The sequence below is a fragment of the Marmota monax genome, unplaced genomic scaffold (assembly GCF_021218885.2).
Source record: "Marmota monax isolate L192 unplaced genomic scaffold, Marmota_monax_Labrador192_F-V1.1 WCK01_AAM20220418_F8-fsc00208, whole genome shotgun sequence".
In the NCBI taxonomy this organism is placed as follows: Eukaryota; Metazoa; Chordata; class Mammalia; order Rodentia; family Sciuridae; genus Marmota; species Marmota monax.
Window position 1 is genome coordinate 2,076,255 of NW_026693914.1, and position 19,442 is coordinate 2,095,696.

Consider the following 19,442-nt stretch of genomic DNA (forward strand, 5'->3'; position numbering starts at 1 on the left):
GGCAGGAGAGGGAGCCCTGGCCGCTGCCTCCTGTAGGACCAGCACGGTGACAGCCTCATGCTCTCCCTGGCCCCCTCCGGCTCAGCAGCAAGTGCTCACTCTCTGACTGAGCGCAGATCCACTGCTCAATCCAGACCCACTGAGAGAGCTGTGTGGCCAAGGCAAGTTCATAACCTCTCTGAGCCTTGCTTTTTTTTTAAGCTATACATTGGGAGGATAACGTGTCCTTTGTATAGTTCCTGAATTGTTTAAATGTGCATTTGCCCGGTGCTCAGTAAAAAGCGTTCTGGCCTCTCCATCCCTTGGGAGGCGTTGGCTCATTCAGCCACGGTTGATTATCAGGCAGCTTATCTACAGAAGTAAAAAGTCTATTTTTTTAAAAAGTTAAAAAAAAAGAAGAAGAAGAAGCAAGGAGAAGGCAGATAGGTCCTCTCTGCAGGCCCCCTCTGAGGCCAAGACGGCTTCCCAGGGTGGGGGTCAAGGGGACACCCCCCACCCCAGTGCCCGCTCCCCGGGCGGGGGGCCTCACCATCCAGCGGAGCCACAGGCTGGTCTCGCTGGCTGTGCGCAGGGTCACGTTGGCCGGGGCCATGTCTGGGGGCGCCTGGAGGGTCTGGATCTTTCTGGAAGGCTGGCTGGGCGGGCTGGTGCCCACGATGTTCACCTGGCGCATGCGGAAGCTGGGGGGGCGAGGGCGTGAGCAGGACCGGCCAGCCGTCCCCCGCCCCCCAGGGCCCCGCGCGGCCGCGCCTCACCTGTAGTAGGTGAAGGGGTTGAGGTCGGGCACCTCCATGGAGCGGGCGTCGGGCTCGTTGCTGAGCTGGTGGACCAGCAGCCACTCCTCACCCTCCCCGACCACTCCCACCTGGAAGAGGGGTGACCCTTAGACGTGCCGAGTTGGGGTGCCCCGAGCCCCAGCGCCTGTGCGCACCAGCTCTGCCCAGGGGAGGTCCTGGTCCCAATGCCAGGGCTCCGCCGAGGGTGCCGCGTGGCGCCAGCATCTTTCCAGGACCCCAAATGGGACTGCAGAGGCCTCGGGAGCGCGGCCAGGGATGGCGGCTGAGGCCCAGCCCAGCAGAATCCCTGGAGGTGGAGCCCGGATCTGCGCCCCACGGCCCCAGCCCCGTAGCAGGCGTCACCTGAGCTTCCACCAGCCAGCGGGAGATGGAGGTCTTCCCGTCGTAGCCCGGCCGGAACTGCAGGGTCACGGAGCGGGGCCCGATGTTGGAAATGCCCAGGTTGGTGGGGGCTCCTGGGAGTTCTAGGAAAGGGGGACGGCAGGAAGGGCGCGTGGGGCGCTGCTCCCCGTGAAGAGACTCGGCCTGGAGCGGGCTGTGCGTCCTCTGTTCCTGAGAGGCCCCAGGGTCCCAGGGGAGGTGTGGCCCACACGGGGTGTCTGATGGGGCGCCATGTTGATAGCAGGGAACTGACAGGTTGGGGACTAAGGGGACCTCCCAGGGCCACCTATGCCAGAGGCCACCCTTGGCAGATCTGGGTGTGAGTGAGATGCTCGTGAGGGAGTCAGCGGCAGCACAAAACCAAGCCGGGCTCAGGAGAAACCAAACAGGACCCATCCTCCCCATCCTTCTCCACCCTTACAAAGCCTTTCATACTCAGTAGTGCTGAGGAGGTGAGAGGGACACGTGGGGACCGGAGGCAGCTCCTATTTGCCAACTGAGAACCCTGGAGGTGGACTGAGTTTGAATCCAACTTCACCACTTATAGGCTGTGCATCTTTGGGCAAGTTACCCACCTCTCTGTGCCTCAGGAAAGTGGAGGTGATGATAACACCTGTTTCAGGGTGATTGTGAGGGCTGGACCAGGTTGATGTATATGAGGCCCCTTAGTGGGCTCTACAGAAACCTCCGTCAGTCTCCCTGACCTACGTAGTGCAGAAGCCCTGGTGCCTCAGCTATCTCCATGGGCAGGTCCAGCGATCCTGGCCAGGTCCCATGTGGACACAATGACAGGGTTGTCTGCCCACCTCTCCATGTACACAGATGGGGAAACTGAGGCACGGGGGGCTACTTGGGCTGTTCCAGGTTGCGGAGCTGTGGACCCCAGCTAGCGCTCCATGCCCACCCACCATACTCCGCCATCCCTGCCCAGCCAACCCTTCCGTGGCTGGAAGCAGCTGGACTTTCTGGGTGACAGTGATAAATCCCCTGAATCAGAGAGGCCATGGCCTCATGGGGAGCCTGGCGTGTGGGGTGCAGGGCCCACGAAGCCTCCGCCTTGTTCAGAGCCGTGGGGAGGCGCGGTGGGCCAGGGCCTCCATCTACAGCCCTGGGGCCACAGGGGCTAAGCCCGCTCAGGGGAGGACCCCGGGTCACGGGACCACAGGGCGGGGAGGGCTCTGGGGGAGGGCGCCAGGATTCCCACAGGCAGGGCGCTCCCCGGCAGGCTCCTCTCGGGAGACCAGCGGGGCCGGCTCCACCTACCTGGAGGCACCCCGGAGGAGATGGTGGAGGCGGACACCTGGCCCTGGCCCTTGGAGGTCATGGCAGCCACCTCGATGGTGTAGGTGGTGAGCGCGGTGAGGCCCGTGACGCGGTACTCCAGGGTCACGTTGGGCAGGTAGTGGGTCACGCGGGTGTTGGTCCGGTTGTACTCCTCCCAGGAGATGCGGTACCCTGGGGGAGCCCCGCGGTGGCCTGAGCTCGGGGGACCCTCAGCCCCCCTCGCTGGGCTTCCCACTTCCCCACCCACTGGGAACAGTGGGGCCAAGGGAGGTGGAGCTGCTGGCCTTAGGCTCTTTGGGCTGCCACCTGGGTGGGCACTGCTCTGGAGCAGGCACGTCCTCACGGCAGCCCCCTGAGGCCCCAGAGACCTCTAGGGCCCCATGATCTGGGACAGAGACACCAGGATGGACTGGAGACAGAGGTGCCAAGAGCCTCCCCCGAGGGGGCCTCTTGGTCCAGGTGGGGACTAGCTCTGGGGAGGGACAGCTGGCCTCTCCTCGCCCGTCTGCCCTCTGGAGAGGGGCAGCTGGTGCCTACCTGTGAGGATGCCGTTCTTCTCCCCTGGCTCTTGCCAGCTGACCTTCAGCGAGGTGTCCAGGATGTCACTGAAGCTCAGGTGTCCCACGGGCCCCGGCACTGTTCCCCAAGAGGGCCAGTCAGAACCGGAGCGCGGCCACCGTCGAGGGACAGTCCGCAGTGCGGCGGGGGTGCTCGGGTGGGGCTGAGGGGCAGGGCTGCCGGAACCTACCGTCCTCATGGGTGCGCACGAGCTGGGGGCTGCTGCGGGGCCCGTCCCCCGGGGTGGTGAAGCACAGCACGGAGGTGAAGTACTCCGTGAACTTCTTCAGCCCCGACACGAACCCCACGTGGATGCTGTCTTGAAAGTTGGGCCGCGCCGTCACCATGGTGACCTCCTCTTCCTGCTCGGGCTCCCAGGCGATCAGCTGGGGACAGGCCAGCAAGAACGTTCGAGAAGAGGCTGGGCCAGTGGACAGCGTCCAGGAGCCCAGGTCCAGGGGTCCCTTGTCCCCAGGAAGGGATAGCCCTCAGGCTCCCGAGGCCCGTGGCCCCGTGTTCACTCTGAGGTACTGCTCCATTTCCTGAGCCTCTGAATCTGGGCAAGGTACAGGCTGGGTGCTTCCTATGAGTGTCTGTCCCCGATTTTAACAGGGACCCCACACGGGAGGCATTTTACCAGGACCAGCTCGGTAACTGGCAGGCTCAGTACAAAACTAAAACGAAGAGATCCTTGTTCAAAAGGAATCCCAAGATGTTTGGGCCAATGCGCGGTTGCAGACCTAAGAAGACGCCCTTTACTTCACAGGTGAGGAGACTGGGCTCAGGGGCTGAGCGACTTCCACTAGGACCTTTACTAGGGGGAGTTCAGGTTCCAGTTCCAACCTTTCTTCCTGGGGCTGAGGCAGCTCTTCCCTAGAAGGGTCCAAGGGTCACTTCCCATAAAACTGAGAACTTATCATTTGTGGGGTACTGGGGTTGAACTTGGGGCACTCCGCTGCTGAGCCACACCTCCAGCATTTTTGATCTTGAAACAGGATCTCACTCAGTTGCCCGGGCTGGCCTTCCACTGGACCTGCTTCTGCCTCAGCCCTGCGAGTCACTGGACTGTAGGCCTGGCCACCCGGCCCTGCCACTCGGCTGGCAACTTGGTTTGTGGGTGTCCCTCTTATGCTCCCACAGTTGCTCCCCATCAGGATTTAGTCTTACAGTCACCTGGAGGTGGGGCGTCTGCACCTGGGAACGCATGCTGCCTGCGAACCCCCCCGTCGGCTGCCTCGGCCTGGCCCCCCTGGTCCCCCTCCTGCTCTCTCACCCCACGCCCTGTTTCCTGGCCCTTCATCTGTCTCCCACAATGACAGCTGGCCTCAGAGATTCCTCGTTTATTTGAAGTTGATTAAATAGCAATTAATGGTGAAAAGCTACACTCGATGAGTTTTAATAAGCACGGGTATTTATAGATATAAAACAATACCACGCCAACGTCTCCGATTAACTCACGCCCGTAACAATGCTTAATCTTCTCCTTTTCAGGCCTGAGTGTTTACAAAGGATGTTTTGAAATTTAATTGATATTGTGAAAAGATAGCCTATAGCCAGTTAATTAGACACTAATTAGACCCTAAAAATACTAATCAGAAATACTAAGTGGCATTTAATAAGTATGTTAAATATCCTCTTTATTTCAGTTATCTTGTTTCATAGCAATTAAATTGCCGAACTTCTTTGGAGTAGATGAAGAAACAAGTTTAATGTTTTAATTTAATTTAATTAATGTAAATTTGAATTAATTACGCTGTTGGAATTAATTGTGTGGTGTGTTCCCTAGCAAGTGTAAAATTTGGGTAAATATTATTTTATTGGGCTCACGCCAATTAAAATTACTACTATTTTTTAAAAAATAAAAGAAAAAAATGTCTTTAAAAGGTGCCTTCCGACAATATCATGGGGCCTTGCCCCCCAAAATGGCCCACAGGAGGTGCGCAGGAAAGGAGAGTGTGGTTTTGAGGACTGACGATATGGACTTCATAGCTGGGCCTGGTGGCACACGCCTGTGAGCCCAGAGACTGGGGAGGCTGAGGCAGGAGGGTCTCAAGTTCAAGGCCAGCCTCAGCAACTTAGCAAGACTCTGTCTCAAAATTCAAAAAGGGCTGGGGAAGGAAAGAAGAAAAAAGAAGGGCGCTGTGAGGTGGCTCAAAGGTCCAGCCCTTGCCTAGCGAGCGCAAGGCCCTGGGCTCATTCCCCAGCAAAAGGACTTGGTGACCTACAGTTCCACATCTGAGGTCCTAGCCCACGGCAGTGGCAGTTGGTGGCAGCTTCTAACCATCTACTCTGGGGTGTGGAGTGCAGGAGACGGTGACATTCCTGAGGTCCCTGGCAGGTAGCCCCCTTACAGTGGAGAAACCCTGTATTGGAGGACAGCGTGTAGGGGACACAGAATGCGCAGCCACCAGGGGGAAGGAAGGGGACTGGCCTTGGAGGTGGGACCCCTGAACCCGAGCCCAGCTCTGTCCCTTACTGTGTGACCCTGGGAAAGCCACTCCTCCTCTCTGAGCCCTGGCAGGAGGGGGGGATAGCGTTGGCCACCCTGCTGGGCAGGGGGCCTAGAGGACAGGGAAGCCTCTTGCTCCTGGTGCAGGGAGCACCCTGGGGGGCGGGTACAGGACGTGGGTGGGGAAATCTCCCCGGCTCCTCCACTGCTCCCCGAACCCCGTGGAAGGACATGTGGGAAACCAGCGGCTATGGTCACGGAGAGAGGGGAGCTTTGGGAAGGGTGAGTGGGTCCAGGGAGATGGAGGACGAGGGCAGGAGGCGGTTTTCTGATGTAAGCTTGGTTTTTTGAATCATAGATAGATTTCCTATTTTCTTTTTGGTACTGGGGATTCAACCCAGGGATGATTAACCATCATTGAGCCACATCCCCAGCCCTTTTCAAATGTCTTATTTAAAGACAGGGTCTCCCTGAGTTGTTTAAAGCCTCACCAAGTTGCTGAGGCTGGCTTTGAACTTGTAGTCCTCCTGCCTCAGCCTCCCAAGCCGAGGGGATTATAGGCTTGCACCGCCACACCTGGCTATTTCCTAATTTTTTTTTTTTTTTTTGTGTGTGTGTGCAGTGCTGGGGATTGAACCCAGGGCTTTGTCCATTCAAGGCAAGCACTCTACCAACTGAGCTATATCCCCAGCCCTATTTCTTAATTTTTTCTTTTCTTAAATATTTATTTTTTAGTTGTAGTTGGACACAATACCTTTATTTTATTTATTTTTATGTGGTGCAGAGGATTGAACCCAGGGCCTCTCAAGTGCTGGGCGAGCACTCTACTGCTGAGCCACAACCCCAGCCCCTATTTCTTAAATTTTTCAAAACAATAAATTGAAGGGGCAATATTTGGCAAAAGTAGTCAAATGACAGACACACTTACCCTTTGACCTAACAATCTCATTTCTAGGCATCCATGTCAAAGCTATGCCATGAAAATAGAAAGAGCCGTATGCACCAAGCCAACATCGTGGGTCAAGTAGCAACGGCCCAAAGTAGGGGTCTGGTTACCTAAGGACACCATGGGGTAGGTGGGGTACCTGTGGATTCAAAGAAGGACCAGGGGAGACGGGCATCCGTATGCTGCTGTGGAGGGACCTCAGGGGCATTGTAGATGACAATCATGTTAAAACACAAGGTGGAGAGGGTGTGGAGAGCACACTGTCACTTACCAGGAAGGAGAGGGCACACAGTGATATATATGCACGCTCCCGCTTTAAACATAAGCAAAAGGAAAAACCAAACGAAACAAACCAGAACACTCCAACCTCTGGGGAGAGAGGGCTGGGGCGGAGGATGGCGCTCTCGGCATTGGCTTTGTAGATTTGATTTTAGAGCCGTGTAAATATTGTATATAATTATGGCACCAAATTAAATTAAAAAAAATCAATCCCCCAAAATCGAAAACAAAATGAATTCAATGAACCTAATAGGGTATGGAGCTGTAGCAAAATCATACCCAGGGAAACTACTTCAAAAACATGTGAAGCGCATCCCTCTCGGGACAGACCCTGAGAGCAAAAGGACTGCAGATTCTCCAGCTATTTTCAGTCTTCAACCTGTTCCTATTACTATTCTGAGACTGCTGTGTGTGCTTGTGGGGTGAAGTAGGTGGGTAATGACGCTGCTGGTGCAGGAATTGAATTTTCAGTGTGGAGAAAAGAGTTATGAGATTATTAAAAGACCAGTGAGATTATTAAAAAGCTTGTAGTCCTGAAATTGAATAGGAAGTATCAGTATGCATTTTATCCTAAAAAAAATGCATTTCCTTCTAGCTGACCATGAACAGAGTCTAGATATGATAGCCATCCTGGAACAAGTAGAACCCCAGTGCCCGGAGTGTGGCATCTAACTATCCCTTCCTTCTGAAAGGAAGCAAGGTAGCTGGGCGCGGTGGTGCACACCTGCGATCCCAGCAGGTCGGGAGGCTGAGGCAGGAGGATCGCGAGTTCCAAGCCAGCCTCAGCAAAAGTAAGGCGCTAAGCAACTCAGTGAGACCCTGTCTCTAAATAAAATACAACCTAGGGCTGGGGCTGTGGCTCAGTGGTCAGCTGCCCCTGAGTTCAATCCCAGGTACCCCGCCCCCCACCAAAAAAAAAAAGGAATTAAATTGTTGTGAAGAAAGGGCTAATCCAGGGCACAATGAAGGAAGTTTCTATAGCTTGGAACATCTTCTCATACCAGACAGCAAAGAAGCCGTCACAGACTCCTGGGGCCATGTCCAAGGACTGAGGAATGGACATGAAGGAGGGTCAATGTGGCATCTATAAGAATAATAATGGCAGTGGACGGAAGCACATCAGAGGTGTTAAAAATCCTTACGTGCATAATAATATTACAAAAAGCAAAACAAAGCCAGACCTACACCCATGTCCAGCCGTGACTCACTTGTCACCTTAGAGGCGACTAAGGAACCAATTCATTATACTGCAAATTGGTAAGCAATCAGAAAGAATGGGGCTGGCACTCGGCTTCTCAAACTAAATGAACTCAATGTTCAGTTGGCCAAAAAGTCAATAAAAGGAACATTCTTTTCTAAAAAAAAGCATTTCAGCTAATAAATCAAAAGGCAATGATAGCATTTCCCTATCCCATTTTGCAACCCCTGCTGAAATAATAGATCATGTGAGGGCCATTGACAGCCACCGACATCACAATGAGAGACAGTCAGACTTGGTCTTCGACGAAAATACACAAGGCCATCTAGGAAGCAGTATTGAAAACAACAACCACCAAAAAAGAAAGAAAGAAAGAGAAATCGAACCTGAGTCCGACCAGCCCGTGGTTGAACATTCCAATTTACTGCAAATATAGTGTTCAGAGGAACGTGTTAAACGACCCCACGGGATGCAATCAGCAAAATCCAGGCTGTGGAAAATTCCACAGGACAAATGACTCAGTTTCTTCACCCAATAAATTATAAGAAAAAAGAGAGAGAAAGAGATGAGAGAGAGAGTATATAGATCAACCGAGACCTTAAAAAAAACCCAACTGCCTGCAACCGTGGGGCCCTCATTTAGATCCTGGAGCAAATAAACCAATGGTTTTCAGAAACGAAGTGGCAGTCCCAGAACCTGCAAGGCTGGCCGGGTGTCTAAGGACGTGCAGGGGCTGTTGACATTTTTAGGCATGACGATGATGATGGGTCTTGTTCTAAGCGGAGACGTTATCTACGATCCTCATCTACAAGAGCATTTACGGAACAAAACGGCCCGGGATTTGCCTTAAAATATTCTAGGGGACGGGGGAGGGCTGGGGAGTCCCTGGGACACATGTGGCTATGAGCTGGGACCAGGGGAAGTTGGGGCTGGTAGAGGGGCATTCATTAGCGCCTCCCTCTACTTTTGTAGATGTTTAAAATTTTTCACAATTAAAAGTGGACAAGCAAAGTCCATTGTTATCACAGGTATATATACAAGAGACAGACACTCCTCTTTTTTTTTTTTTCTTTCCCTCTCTGTAACAGACACACTGAAAGCCAAAGAAGCAGGAGAAAAAAAATTCCTGCCTTTAGTCATTTGTATTGAAAAAAAAAATCAAGTGGTAATCCTTATTTTATAATAAAAACATAACACATGTTTTCTTTTTAAGGGAAGAAAAAGCACTGCTCTGGTTTGAATCTCAGCCTTAGCAATGACTCCCTTGACCCTGAACAAGTGATTTCCTTCTTGAGCCGTCGTTTCTTCCTCTGGAAAGTGGGGTGAAGACCAGGACCCTCATTCCCCGGGGCTCTTGGGAAACGGGCCCTTCTTCTTCCACCAGCTCCAGGGCTCAAGACACCAGGCAGCTCATCCCCACTGGTTTTAATTGAACAGCTACTGCGTGCAGAATGCCAAGTGAGGCCTGAGCATTGGCAGGTGTTGGGGGGGCTTCTGCAGCCTTTTCTTGCTCTGGGTCACCCTGGGCCATTGCTCTAATTGTCCAGGCCACTGATTGGCCTCCAGCCTGGGGAGCCTTACAAGTTTGTGGCTGAGCCCTCCCACATGTGCAATAGAACTTATGCTCAGGCTCGGCAGCAGGGAGCTAATTGTCCCCAGCTTGGTTCCTGGACTGACTCCTGGCAAAGCTGGCCTCCTCCTTCCCTCCCTGCCTTCCCCCTTGGGTCCCAATTGGGAGTCTTTTGCAGCCAGCTAGCACTGGAGCGTTAGGCTGTGGCACCCTGACCTCAGCTCAGCCTGGGGTCGCCTGCCTTCCTAGGGAGAAGCTGTGGCCGGGGTGGGCCAGGGGATCTAAGCAGAAATTCTCCTGGCACCTTAATCCCACTCCTGTCCTGTCTGGTCCCCACGCACACACCCTGTAGTAACATGGCTCAGCTGCTTGTCCTAGAAAGGCTCTGGGGTGTGGCATGTGTGGAAACCTAGTGCAGAGAGATACAGGGGGCTCCAGGACGTGGAAGAAGTCACCTCAAGGTCACCAGATCCCTTAGCTCAAACCCAGAGCCTGTAGCTCTCTCCCCTTACCTGCTGGCTTCCCGAGCCTCGCCCCACAAATGCCCCCTTGGCCTCCGTTCCCACAAGGGGGGAAGCAGACAGCCCCTGGATACCTGCTCCAGGATGCTGGGGACAGGCACGATGTGACCTGGCTTTAGTACTCGGGGGTGGGGGCAGGCAGGATGTGCCCCTGAGAGGAGAAGAGAGCCCGGGCCAAGGATCTAAGGTCTGGGTTCCAGGTTGGACACCCTGACTTGGTGCCATTCCCAAGGTAGCCAGTGCGCTAGTGCTACTGCCACTGCCACTGCGTCAGCTGTCATAGGTTGTCCCCTGCATTCATGTACAGGGTTCCGACCCCAGCGCCTCCGACTGTGACCACCAGGAGATGGGACCTTTAAAGAGGTCCTTCAAGTTAAATGAGGTCGTTAGGGTGGGCCTAATCCAACAGGACAGGTGGCCAGGCCACAGACACATGGAGGACAGAGAGGGCAGCGCCATCCACAGCCAAGGAGAGGACTCAAAAGCAAGCAAACTTGCTGACCCCTCGATCTTGGACTTCCAGCCCCTGGAGCTGTGACAGCGTTCCTTGTTGTTGAAGCCGCCTGTCGGGGGCCCTGGGTTGTGGCAGCCCTAGGAAACCAAGGCCTGGCTCCCACCCACACCACGCTGAGTGCCCATGACGTCGGCCACTGTGCTGGAGGGACCACACACATTATCCTGCTTGGTCCTCATGCGCCCCTGGGGGATAGGCCTCACGGTCTTCACCCCAGAAGGAGGAAACTCCATTTAGTTACGAGAAGCCAGTGTGGTGTCTACAGTTGTTGCTCAGTAAATATTTACAGAAGGACTGAAGCTCAGACCCACTAAAGAACTTGTCCAAGCAGACAGCAGGGGGCAGAGCTGGGGTTTTAGCCTCGTCAGCCTGGGCCCCAACCCCCTGCCCTGAGCCACACTCTGTGTGGGGTCAGGGAGACGCACCCCAGCAGGACGCCCCTTACAGCCCAGAAACGGTACTAAGAAGTTCAAGCTAGATTGTTCCAGTGGGGCCATGGCTGCACCCAGGGGTGCTGAGCCTGGACCAGGTCTTGTTTATGGCCCAGTGTCACCAAGAACACTCCTATCTGTACAGTCCCCGTGCCCCCAGGCCTGTGTGTGGCATTAGAGAAAGGCTACGCACTGTTTGTCTCTATCCCCGTCTTCTGCTTGGTCTGGGCTTGTGATCTCAGAAGCAGAGGGACCCCACCCCTACCCTGGCTCCCTCTGCAGCCTCCGCCCTCCCGAGACGCTCAGGGCTCCCCCCGGGAGGGGACGCCCGTGTACCTTGTAGCCCTGGTTGATGCCATTGATGAACTGGGGGCTGGGGGCGTTCCAAGTGAAGCGGATGGTCGTGGAATTGGTGGCCTCGGCGTGCACGTTGCCAGGGGGGACTGTGGGGACTGGAGATCAAGAGATGGGGTGGGCTGGAGGGACCTGTCCACCTCCCTGGCCCAGACGCAGGGCTGGGAGTCCACACTTTGCTGCCCGCCCAACTCCCCCTCCCTGTGCAGACTCGAGGTGCCCTCTTCCTCTTCTGGATTAGTTGGGGTTCCATAAAGGCTGCCCGACCCACGCACAGGGCGCTGATGAGTAGCTGGGGTGGATATGCAAGATCTCGCATGCAGAACTGGGGGGTCAAGCTGTCTCGTGCGTGATCCAGTTAAGTGAGACTTTGCAAAGGTCCCTGTGCCTTGGAAGCCACTGCCCTTCCCCATGTCCCGCGCTGACCCCCTCCTCCCCTTCCTCCCAGCTGGCCACCCTGCAGGAGCTGGACACAGGGGCCGATCCACCCACGGGCAATAGCAAGGGCCTGGGAGAAGCAGGCCTGAGGTGCTCGGGCCTGGACAGGTGGAGGACCCGGCAGGGGCTGGGCCTGGGGGAAGGGATGCATCTGGCCCCGAGGCCACCGTCCGTACCCACCTCCCTGCAGCGTCCACTCGGTGACTTTGCTACTGTAGACCCCTAGGCCGGCGCTGTTGTAGGCCGCCACCTCGATCTCGTAATTGGTCCAGATGATGAGGTCCTCCAGCAGCAGGTTGTTGACGTCGGCATCCGTGATATTCTTGAACTGGTACCCGACGGGCAGCCCGGCCAGGCAGTACCTGGGGAAGGAGGTGAGGGCACGGTGGACCCCGAGTCCAGCTGCTCGCCACGTACCCAGGAAACTGCCCAGAGCAACACTGTCTGCCCGAACCTCCCGCGGGGCTGGACGCGCTCGGCGTCTGTGCTTCTGACAGGCAGCCTCGGCCCGGTGGCCGGCCAGCCCCTGAGCTGGCTCCACGCAGCCGCGGAGCCGGAGAAACTGTGAGCCTTTTAAGTTCAGCAGCTTCCCCCTGGGTGGCACAGATTTGGTGTGTCTGGACGAGTCCTCTTCATGGGGGACAAGGACAGGAGCTGGACGGCTGACCAGGGAGGCTGAGAGTTCCTGGGGAAGACCCCGTGGGCCTCAGTCTCTGAAGGCCATTGACAGAACAGTCCCAAAGGTTGAGCTTGTTTTCTGGTGTTTTATTTTATTTTATTTTTAAATTTCGTGGTTGAGGATGGACCTGGGCCTCGTGCAAGCTAAGGACGAGCTGTACCACGGAGCCCAGCCCAGCCCCGGGGCTCATTTTCTCTCTTTAGGAGAGGGGCTTCCTTGCAGCAGTGAGAGGAAAATCCAAGGCCACCTGTGCCACCACCTTCCACTGGAACACAGAAGCCATGAGAACCGAGAACGGTTCTGCACAACCAGACTTGGGAGGAAGGGCTGCCTCACGGAGCCATGGTGTGCGCCTCTCCTAGAACCTGAGAACGGGGCGGTGAGAGGCCCCCAGGGTTTGGGTGCATCCCAAATCCAACTGCCAAGGTGCTCCAGGCCCCAACCAGAGGGCTTCTTAAAACAGATCGCCCGTCTCCGTCTCCTTGTGGCCCTGGCATATGGTGGCCCCACCTTCCACACAACCTGGGGGAAGTCTATACTATGTCCTCGCTCTTCCATACCTGTTGATTTCCAAACTCTCGCTGATGAAAGTTCTTCTACATGTCTAATCTAAATCCTTCCTACCACAGTGGGTGTGTTTCGTGACTCCTGGCCCTTGGTGGGTGGACAACGACCTGCCACGAATTTATACCATCTTCCAGTCCACTCCTGGCCCCCACATGTCCCTTTCCCCTTGGGTTGGCTGCTCCTCTTGACCTCAGGATGGACGCCTACCTGATGATGTAGCCCTTGAGGAGGCCATTCTGGTGGCTTTCAGGAGGTGGCTGCCACTGGATCATGATGGACTGGTTTGTCCGGCCACTGGCGATGACATTCTGTGGAGGAGCCGTGGGGGGCTCCTCAGGGAGGGAAACCCTGGCCCAAAAGACAAGAGTGGTGAGCCCTTCGCTCTGGGTCTCTGGGGAAAATGCAGGAGCTTCATGGGATATGAGAAGGCCAAACCCTGCCCGTCCTATCCCCATCAGAGTCTGCACACTTGCTGTGTGCTTTTGGGTAACTCACTTAATCTCTCTGAGCTTGTTTCTGTTAAAAAAAACCCAACAACTTTGCCTGCCTTACAAGACCGATTGAGGTTCACATGGCACAACCGATAGATGAACCTTTTAAAAACACTATAAAACACCCAATGTATGTGTTTCAGGTGCAGTTGAGGGACATGGGTCTCAGTGTCTCATTTTTCAAGGAAGCTACTGTTGGGGTGATGAGGTAGGCGTGTTCAAGTGCTTTAGAAGTGAGTGCGAGTTGTTTCCCAGGTGCCTCCTGACCTGTCCAGGGAGCCCCTGGATGGGCAGGTGGCATGGGTGTGGTGCCTCCCGAAGCCACGGCTGCCTCCCCCCTCCTGCGTGGCGGGAACGCAGTGTTCCACCTGGGTGCATTTTTCACCCGGCTGACACTTATCCATTAAAAACAAAAGTTAATTATTTTTGATGGATGCCGCTCCTGTTTGTTTATTTTTATGTTCTTGCCTCCTGATGGATGGCTCCCCAGCCGCACTGCGCCTCCTGTTTCCACGCAGGCTGAGGTGGAGTGACTCAGAGCCCTGAGCATGCAGGTTCATTAGGACGATGACTCAGAGGCACAGGAAGGCCAGGCAGGTGCGTGGGCGGGTGGCTCCCTGCACCCTGCGTCTCCCTGTTGGGATTCTGGGGCCACGGCCCTTTGTCCACCTCACCACCTCCCTGGCTCCAAACACAGCCTGGCGCATAGCAGGTGCTCAACTAACAATGAGCCTCTGTAAATTCTCCTGCTCCCCGTGCTGGGCTGGCACCTGTCAGGGCCTGTTCTTGTTAGTGTCACCCCTGCCACCCCATGGGGGTGTCACTTGAGTGAACGTCAGAGACTTGAGCCATGCAAACCCACAGTGCTTGACATCAGCCAGGGGTCTCTTCATAGGCACCCAGAGTGTCCTTTGAAGAGCCTGGAGCCCAGCTCTGGTGCGGGTGATTTGTGTCACAAATCACATGAGTGAGTCTGGTCTGTCCCATGACATTGACATCCTTCTCAGTGAGGTGGCTGTTTGTCCTGCGGGGTGGCGTTGGGTAGGATTTCTTCCACGTAAACGGGTATCACTGCCTGAGGCTTTGATAGGGACCACCTGTTGTTTTGATTCAAACTCATCAAAGCTTTCCTGGACCCTCCCCGCTCTGGTGCGATGCGAGGTGTTGGGCAAGGACACCTGTGGGACCCTGCACCCCTCTGGAGCTCTGTGCCCCTTTAACAGGGCTGCAGCCCCCGGGGCTGGGGAGCAGAATGAGGGAGTCTCGGAACCGGCAGAGCGCGGGCTTAGGGAAGTTGGCTGGTGCCGATCACGGCCGTCTCTGCCTGGGGCAGCTCACGGTGTCCTCACGCCACCCACGGTGGTCATCATGAGTGGCACCACCCCATCCCACCCAGGGGGAGCAGAGAGGAGCTGACCCAGGAGCTGTCCCTGGTGGGCAGTCGGCAGCCCGGGGAGCCCTGCCCCGTAGAGTCCAGCAGACACCGCAGGGACACCCTCTCCCTCACCTCTCTGTGTCCTTGCTGAACTGTCCTTTGCCCACGTCGTTCACGGCACAAAGACGGAACTGGTAGGAGCGTGCGGGGACCAGGCCCTTGACCATCACGGAGGTGGCTTCCGGATCCACGCTGGCCAGGAGTGTGGTCCAGGGGGCATCTGCAGGGAGAGAGCGGGGCGCAGATGGGCATCTCGGGGGACCGGACTCGTGTCCTACCTTCCTTCCTAGCAGGGTCCGGCCTCATTCTGGCCTGCAAAGGAGTGAGGGCCTCCCTGCTGGTCCAGCAGCCGTCCACGAAGTCATCATTCTGGGTCCCATTAGCCCAGGATTCCTGGGGGCTGGAGGGGGCTGGGAGGAAGCAAGGGCTCACGGGATTGGGAGGCCCTTGCAGACCGCTGCCCGGGTCACACCTGCTCATTTTGAAGTGAGCAGCTGGGAGAAGAAAGATAAGAATAAAAGCCACCACCCCTGTGGACTGTCCTGTGCACCATCTCAGTCCCTGTCACCGTGACTCAGGAAGAAGCCATGTTTCCTTTGCATGGGGAGGAAGGACCTACGGGTCCCAGAGCCAGCTGTGGGCAGCCAGGCCAGAGCCACATGTGGAAGGCCCCAGCCCCCCGCTGGCCTGGGCTGCTGTGGAGGGCGCAGGAGGGCCACGGGGACCTTACTGTTCTCAGACATCTCCAGGACGTAGCGGAGGAGCGGGCTGTTGCCGTCGAAGGGCTTGGCCCACGTCAGGTTGATGGCCCTCCTCTCCACGGTGCTGAGCGTGGCCACGGGGTGCTCAGGGGCGTGGGGCAGTTGCCTGCAAGACAGATGTGTGCAGAGGCCTGGCCCTGAGTGGCCCACGGTCAGGTGACAGGGCCGCGCAGACTTGGGTTGGGTGGCCCTGCATTTCCAGGACACCTCGTGCTCAGAGGGAGAGCGTGGCCTCTGGGCCGTCCAGTGGGTGGGGGTCTTCTCTCTGGAACTGAGGCCCACTGCTCCAAACCCCACCAGATGCCTGCTCTTGACCGGGGCCTCGCTGAGCTGAGGGAATGACCTGGAGGACACAGGCTGATCCTGCGTCCTCACTAAAGGGAGTGGGTTGGCTCTGGCCTCCCCACTGCCATGTCTGCATGTCCCTTGTTCCACAGCACCGGGGAGGGCTGTCCTTACCTGACACGGAGGTGGGCACTGCGGGAATCATTGCCACCGGCTGACAGCACCCGGCAGGTGTACGTGCCAATGTCCCCTGACCAGGTCTGCGAGATGTGCAGGGAGCCGTTCTTGTCCAGGCGGATGCGGGGGTTGCTCTCCGTGGCCAGGGTGGCCCCGTCTTTCTCCCACACGTACCTGAGGGCAGGAGGTGCCAGTAAGGAGGGACAGAGGGGTGGATCCCGGGGAGCCCCTCCCAAATCTGTCCTGGAAAGACAGTGCCAGCCGGGTGGGGACCATCCCAAGGCTGCAGGGGTTCCTCTGGGGCTGGCGGGGCTCAGGCAGGACGCAGGGCTCGGGCAGGACGCGGGCCTGGAGGGAGACGGGGAGAGCGAGGCCCCAAGCCCGTCATTCCTGCGGCCAGCGGGCACTGCAAACTGAAGTCATTATTGGTCATTTACACCTTGGGTTCAGGTCTGGGTCAAAGCGTTGTTGCTTTTGGCCAGAGGCCATTGCAAAACACGCAGCACAAAAGAGCCAGCAGACGGGATGCTTCTGCAGAGGGGAAAAGATCACCACTGGAAAAGGAATTAGAGTTCCCACATAGACTGCATTTTGGAATTAGTTTTATGAGGGGGATCATTAGATCAATGCATCACTGTGACAAATTGACTTCAGTGTCCAAAAAATCACTTTAGCTTCGGTCAGTCGGTACAAAGGGGGACTTGAGAAATTACACACGGGCCCGTGCCTGACAGTAAGAAATATCTCCTCTGGAATTGTCCTAGAGGAAATACAGCCATCAGCTCTGAGGGGGCAGGATGCTGCGCTGTCCCCCCAGGGAAGGTTGGCATGAGGGATCACCCGGGGCTCGGGATGGTGGGCACGGGGGGCTAGAAGTATCCAGAGTTGGAGAACGTAAGATTGCTAGAGAGAGCGCATCGGCAATATTTTAAACCAAGTCTAAAAGAGAAACCAACCGAGAAGTGGAAAGTACAGATAAGAAAAAAATTAGTGAAGGATAAAGGAAAAGGACAAAAGAAACTTGAAGGTTTCCTAGGGCCAGGGAACGATGATGAACCCATAAATGATCTTCTAGACTCTTCTCCCTGTGTGCCTGGACAGGTGGTGTCCTGCAGAGGGACAGTTCCAGAGTCAGACCCCCAGGTCAAGGGCTGCCTCCACCACGCATCAGCTTTGTGACCTTGGGCAAGTTTCCTTAACCTTGCTGGGCCTCCGTTTCTCACCTGGAATATGTGGGAACTAAAGCCACCCCCCTCACAGGGTGGCCCTAGGATGCGGAGCCATAAAACACTCGGAGTGCTGCCGGAAACATGCAGGAGGTCAGTAAAAGTCAAACATCAATATTTTTACTGACACAGCAAATTTACATCAATGATTTCTAGTGATCCTTCCATCTATCCATCTTTCCATCCACCCATATATCCTTCCATCTATCCATCCATCCAAGCTTGCTTTTATCCATCCATCCATCCACCCACCCGTCCATCCGAGCTTCCCTCCATCCACCCATCCGTCATCTGAGCTTCAATCCATCTATCCTATTTTTAAAGCTACCTTGTCCACTCAGCAAAATATCACCTGCTCCTTTGGCCGTGACAATTCCACCATGCTTTTTTAAACCAGAGGAGGGCGTTTTCACACGACCCCTGTCATTGAGCTGATGTCCTCTCATTGAGCGTACAGTTTGGCTCTTTTTCTTCAGAGGCTGTAGTTAATGCTGTGAGGAACATCCTTAATGGCAAAATATGCACATGTCTCCCAAATCCCTTCCTCAAGGACAGATTATCAGCAATGGAATCGCTCAGTTAATTCTCAAGGCTTTCAGTACCTAGTCACAAACTGACAACAGTAATAACCTTCCATTCATCTCTTTATCTAGAAAAGAATCCTCCTTGTCAGCAATCCAGGGATGGGCAGGGGTTTCCTTAAAAGCAAATTTAGTTGCAGAGAGTGATTGCTGCTTAGGAAACAACCCGGGGCGGCAGACTCTCTTTGCGTCAGGATGTGGCATGTCAGGAGGCATATATCATTGACTGCAAAGGATTTGTGCCAAGCCACTGAACTTAAATCTAATCAGGAATTCAGGGGAGAGAAGAACAAGTGAGCACATGAGAAAGTAGTTAGCCAAACCCAGAATATGGAATCTACAGTGGGGTCAGCAAACTTTGGCCCACCATTTGTTTGTGTAAATAAAGCTTTATTGCAACACTCATGTCCATTTGTTGACATGTTGTCTAGGTCTGCTTCTGGGGTTATGACGAAGTTCCTACAGCTCTCAAAGCCTAAAATAGTAACTCTCTGTCTGACCCTTTGCAGAAAGAGTTTGCTGACCTGTGTTATAGAACCTGGTTTCTCCAACAAATAGGTTCCATGAAAGCAGAATGAGAACAGAAACAAAAAGGCAAAAATAAAAGGAAGGAGTCTTATCAACAACTGGTGCTGGAACAACTGGACAAACAACATGCAACAACAAACAAACAAACAAAAAGACTCTAGCCACAGAGCTGACCTTATCCCCTTCACAAACATTAACTCAAAACGGATCACACATGAGATGCCAACCTCTAAAACTCCCAGAAGATAACAGAGAGAATCTAGGTGCCCCGGGGTTTAATGCTGACTTTTTGGACCAGAGGCATGATCCATGGAAGAAATAATTGGTAAACTGGGTTAAAATTAAAAAAATTCAAAATTAATTAGATATTTTAAAATGAGAAAAAAGTAGAAATGAACAATTTCTGCTCTTTGATAGTGTCAAGAGAGAAAAAAAGGGATAAACTGCAGACGGGGAGGAAATATTTGTATGAGGAGCACCTGATAGAGCACTGCTGTCCAAAATATACAGAGAACTCTTAACCATAAGGCAATGGTCAACCGGATTAGGAACTGGGCCGACGTCCCTGACGGACAGCCTCCAAGAAGACACAGAAGATAAACAACGCACGGGAAGAGGCCCCAGCAGAGCCAGCAGGGAATGCGAATTATCACAAGAGCAAGCTCCACCACCCAGCTGCAGGAACAGCAGACCCCAGAACATGGCACCACGTGTGGCCGGGGACTCGATTGCTGCTGGTGGGAGTGTGAAATGATGCCACCACCCCTTTGGAAAACAGTCCTGGTGGCTTTTTCGAAACTAAGCATATTCTTACCAAGAATTTCCATAAATAAAGGTTAAAAAAAACAACAACAACAAGACAACCCCCAAGTCTATGGGACTCAGATGGGGCAGAAATTTTCCAAAATAATCTGCAATTATGTAATTGCTGTTAAGAAATTTTGATGAGGGCTTTAGAGGCCCTCTTAGCCTTATATAATAATAGTCCTCAG

At 54.7% G+C, this 19,442-nt stretch overlaps 2 protein-coding genes across 4 annotated transcripts in view; one reads left to right on the plus strand and one right to left on the minus strand.

The window, feature by feature from the left end:
• The window catches only part of Sdk2 (sidekick cell adhesion molecule 2), a 244,380-nt gene that overhangs the window by 49,630 nt on the left and 175,308 nt on the right, over nt 1-19,442 (minus strand). For all 3 annotated transcript variants that reach the window (XM_046463440.2, XM_046463439.2, XM_046463441.2), the window contains exons 13-24: nt 16,113-16,289; nt 15,623-15,759; nt 14,965-15,112; nt 13,174-13,314; nt 11,901-12,082; nt 11,265-11,380; nt 3,211-3,406; nt 3,000-3,098; nt 2,442-2,633; nt 1,140-1,261; nt 756-865; nt 530-680 (exon numbers count right to left, since the gene is read on the minus strand). In XM_046463440.2, coding sequence (XP_046319396.1) covers nt 530-680; nt 756-865; nt 1,140-1,261; nt 2,442-2,633; nt 3,000-3,098; nt 3,211-3,406; nt 11,265-11,380; nt 11,901-12,082; nt 13,174-13,314; nt 14,965-15,112; nt 15,623-15,759; nt 16,113-16,289 — 1,771 coding nt within the window. The remainder of the gene's footprint in view (nt 1-529; nt 681-755; nt 866-1,139; nt 1,262-2,441; nt 2,634-2,999; nt 3,099-3,210; nt 3,407-11,264; nt 11,381-11,900; nt 12,083-13,173; nt 13,315-14,964; nt 15,113-15,622; nt 15,760-16,112; nt 16,290-19,442) is intronic.
• On the plus strand, nt 3,351-4,852 carry LOC124105968 (uncharacterized). Its single transcript, XM_046463442.2, has 3 exons — nt 3,351-3,547; nt 3,633-3,786; nt 4,016-4,852. Exons 1-3 carry the CDS (start codon nt 3,366-3,368, stop codon nt 4,334-4,336), a joined length of 657 nt encoding a protein of 218 aa, XP_046319398.1. The 5' UTR covers nt 3,351-3,365; the 3' UTR covers nt 4,337-4,852.

Excerpts from the sequence above, each read along its gene's own strand:
- LOC124105968 (XM_046463442.2), top strand. The coding sequence starts at position 3,366 with ATGGTGACCTCCTCTTCCTGCTCGGGCTCCCAGGCGATCAGCTGGGGA. Across the intron at positions 3,548-3,632 it reads GGCCCCGTGTTCACTCTGAG|GGACCCCACACGGGAGGCAT; the intron begins GTACTGCTCCAT and ends CGATTTTAACAG. Across the intron at positions 3,787-4,015 it reads AGACGCCCTTTACTTCACAG|GATCTCACTCAGTTGCCCGG; the intron begins GTGAGGAGACTG and ends ATCTTGAAACAG.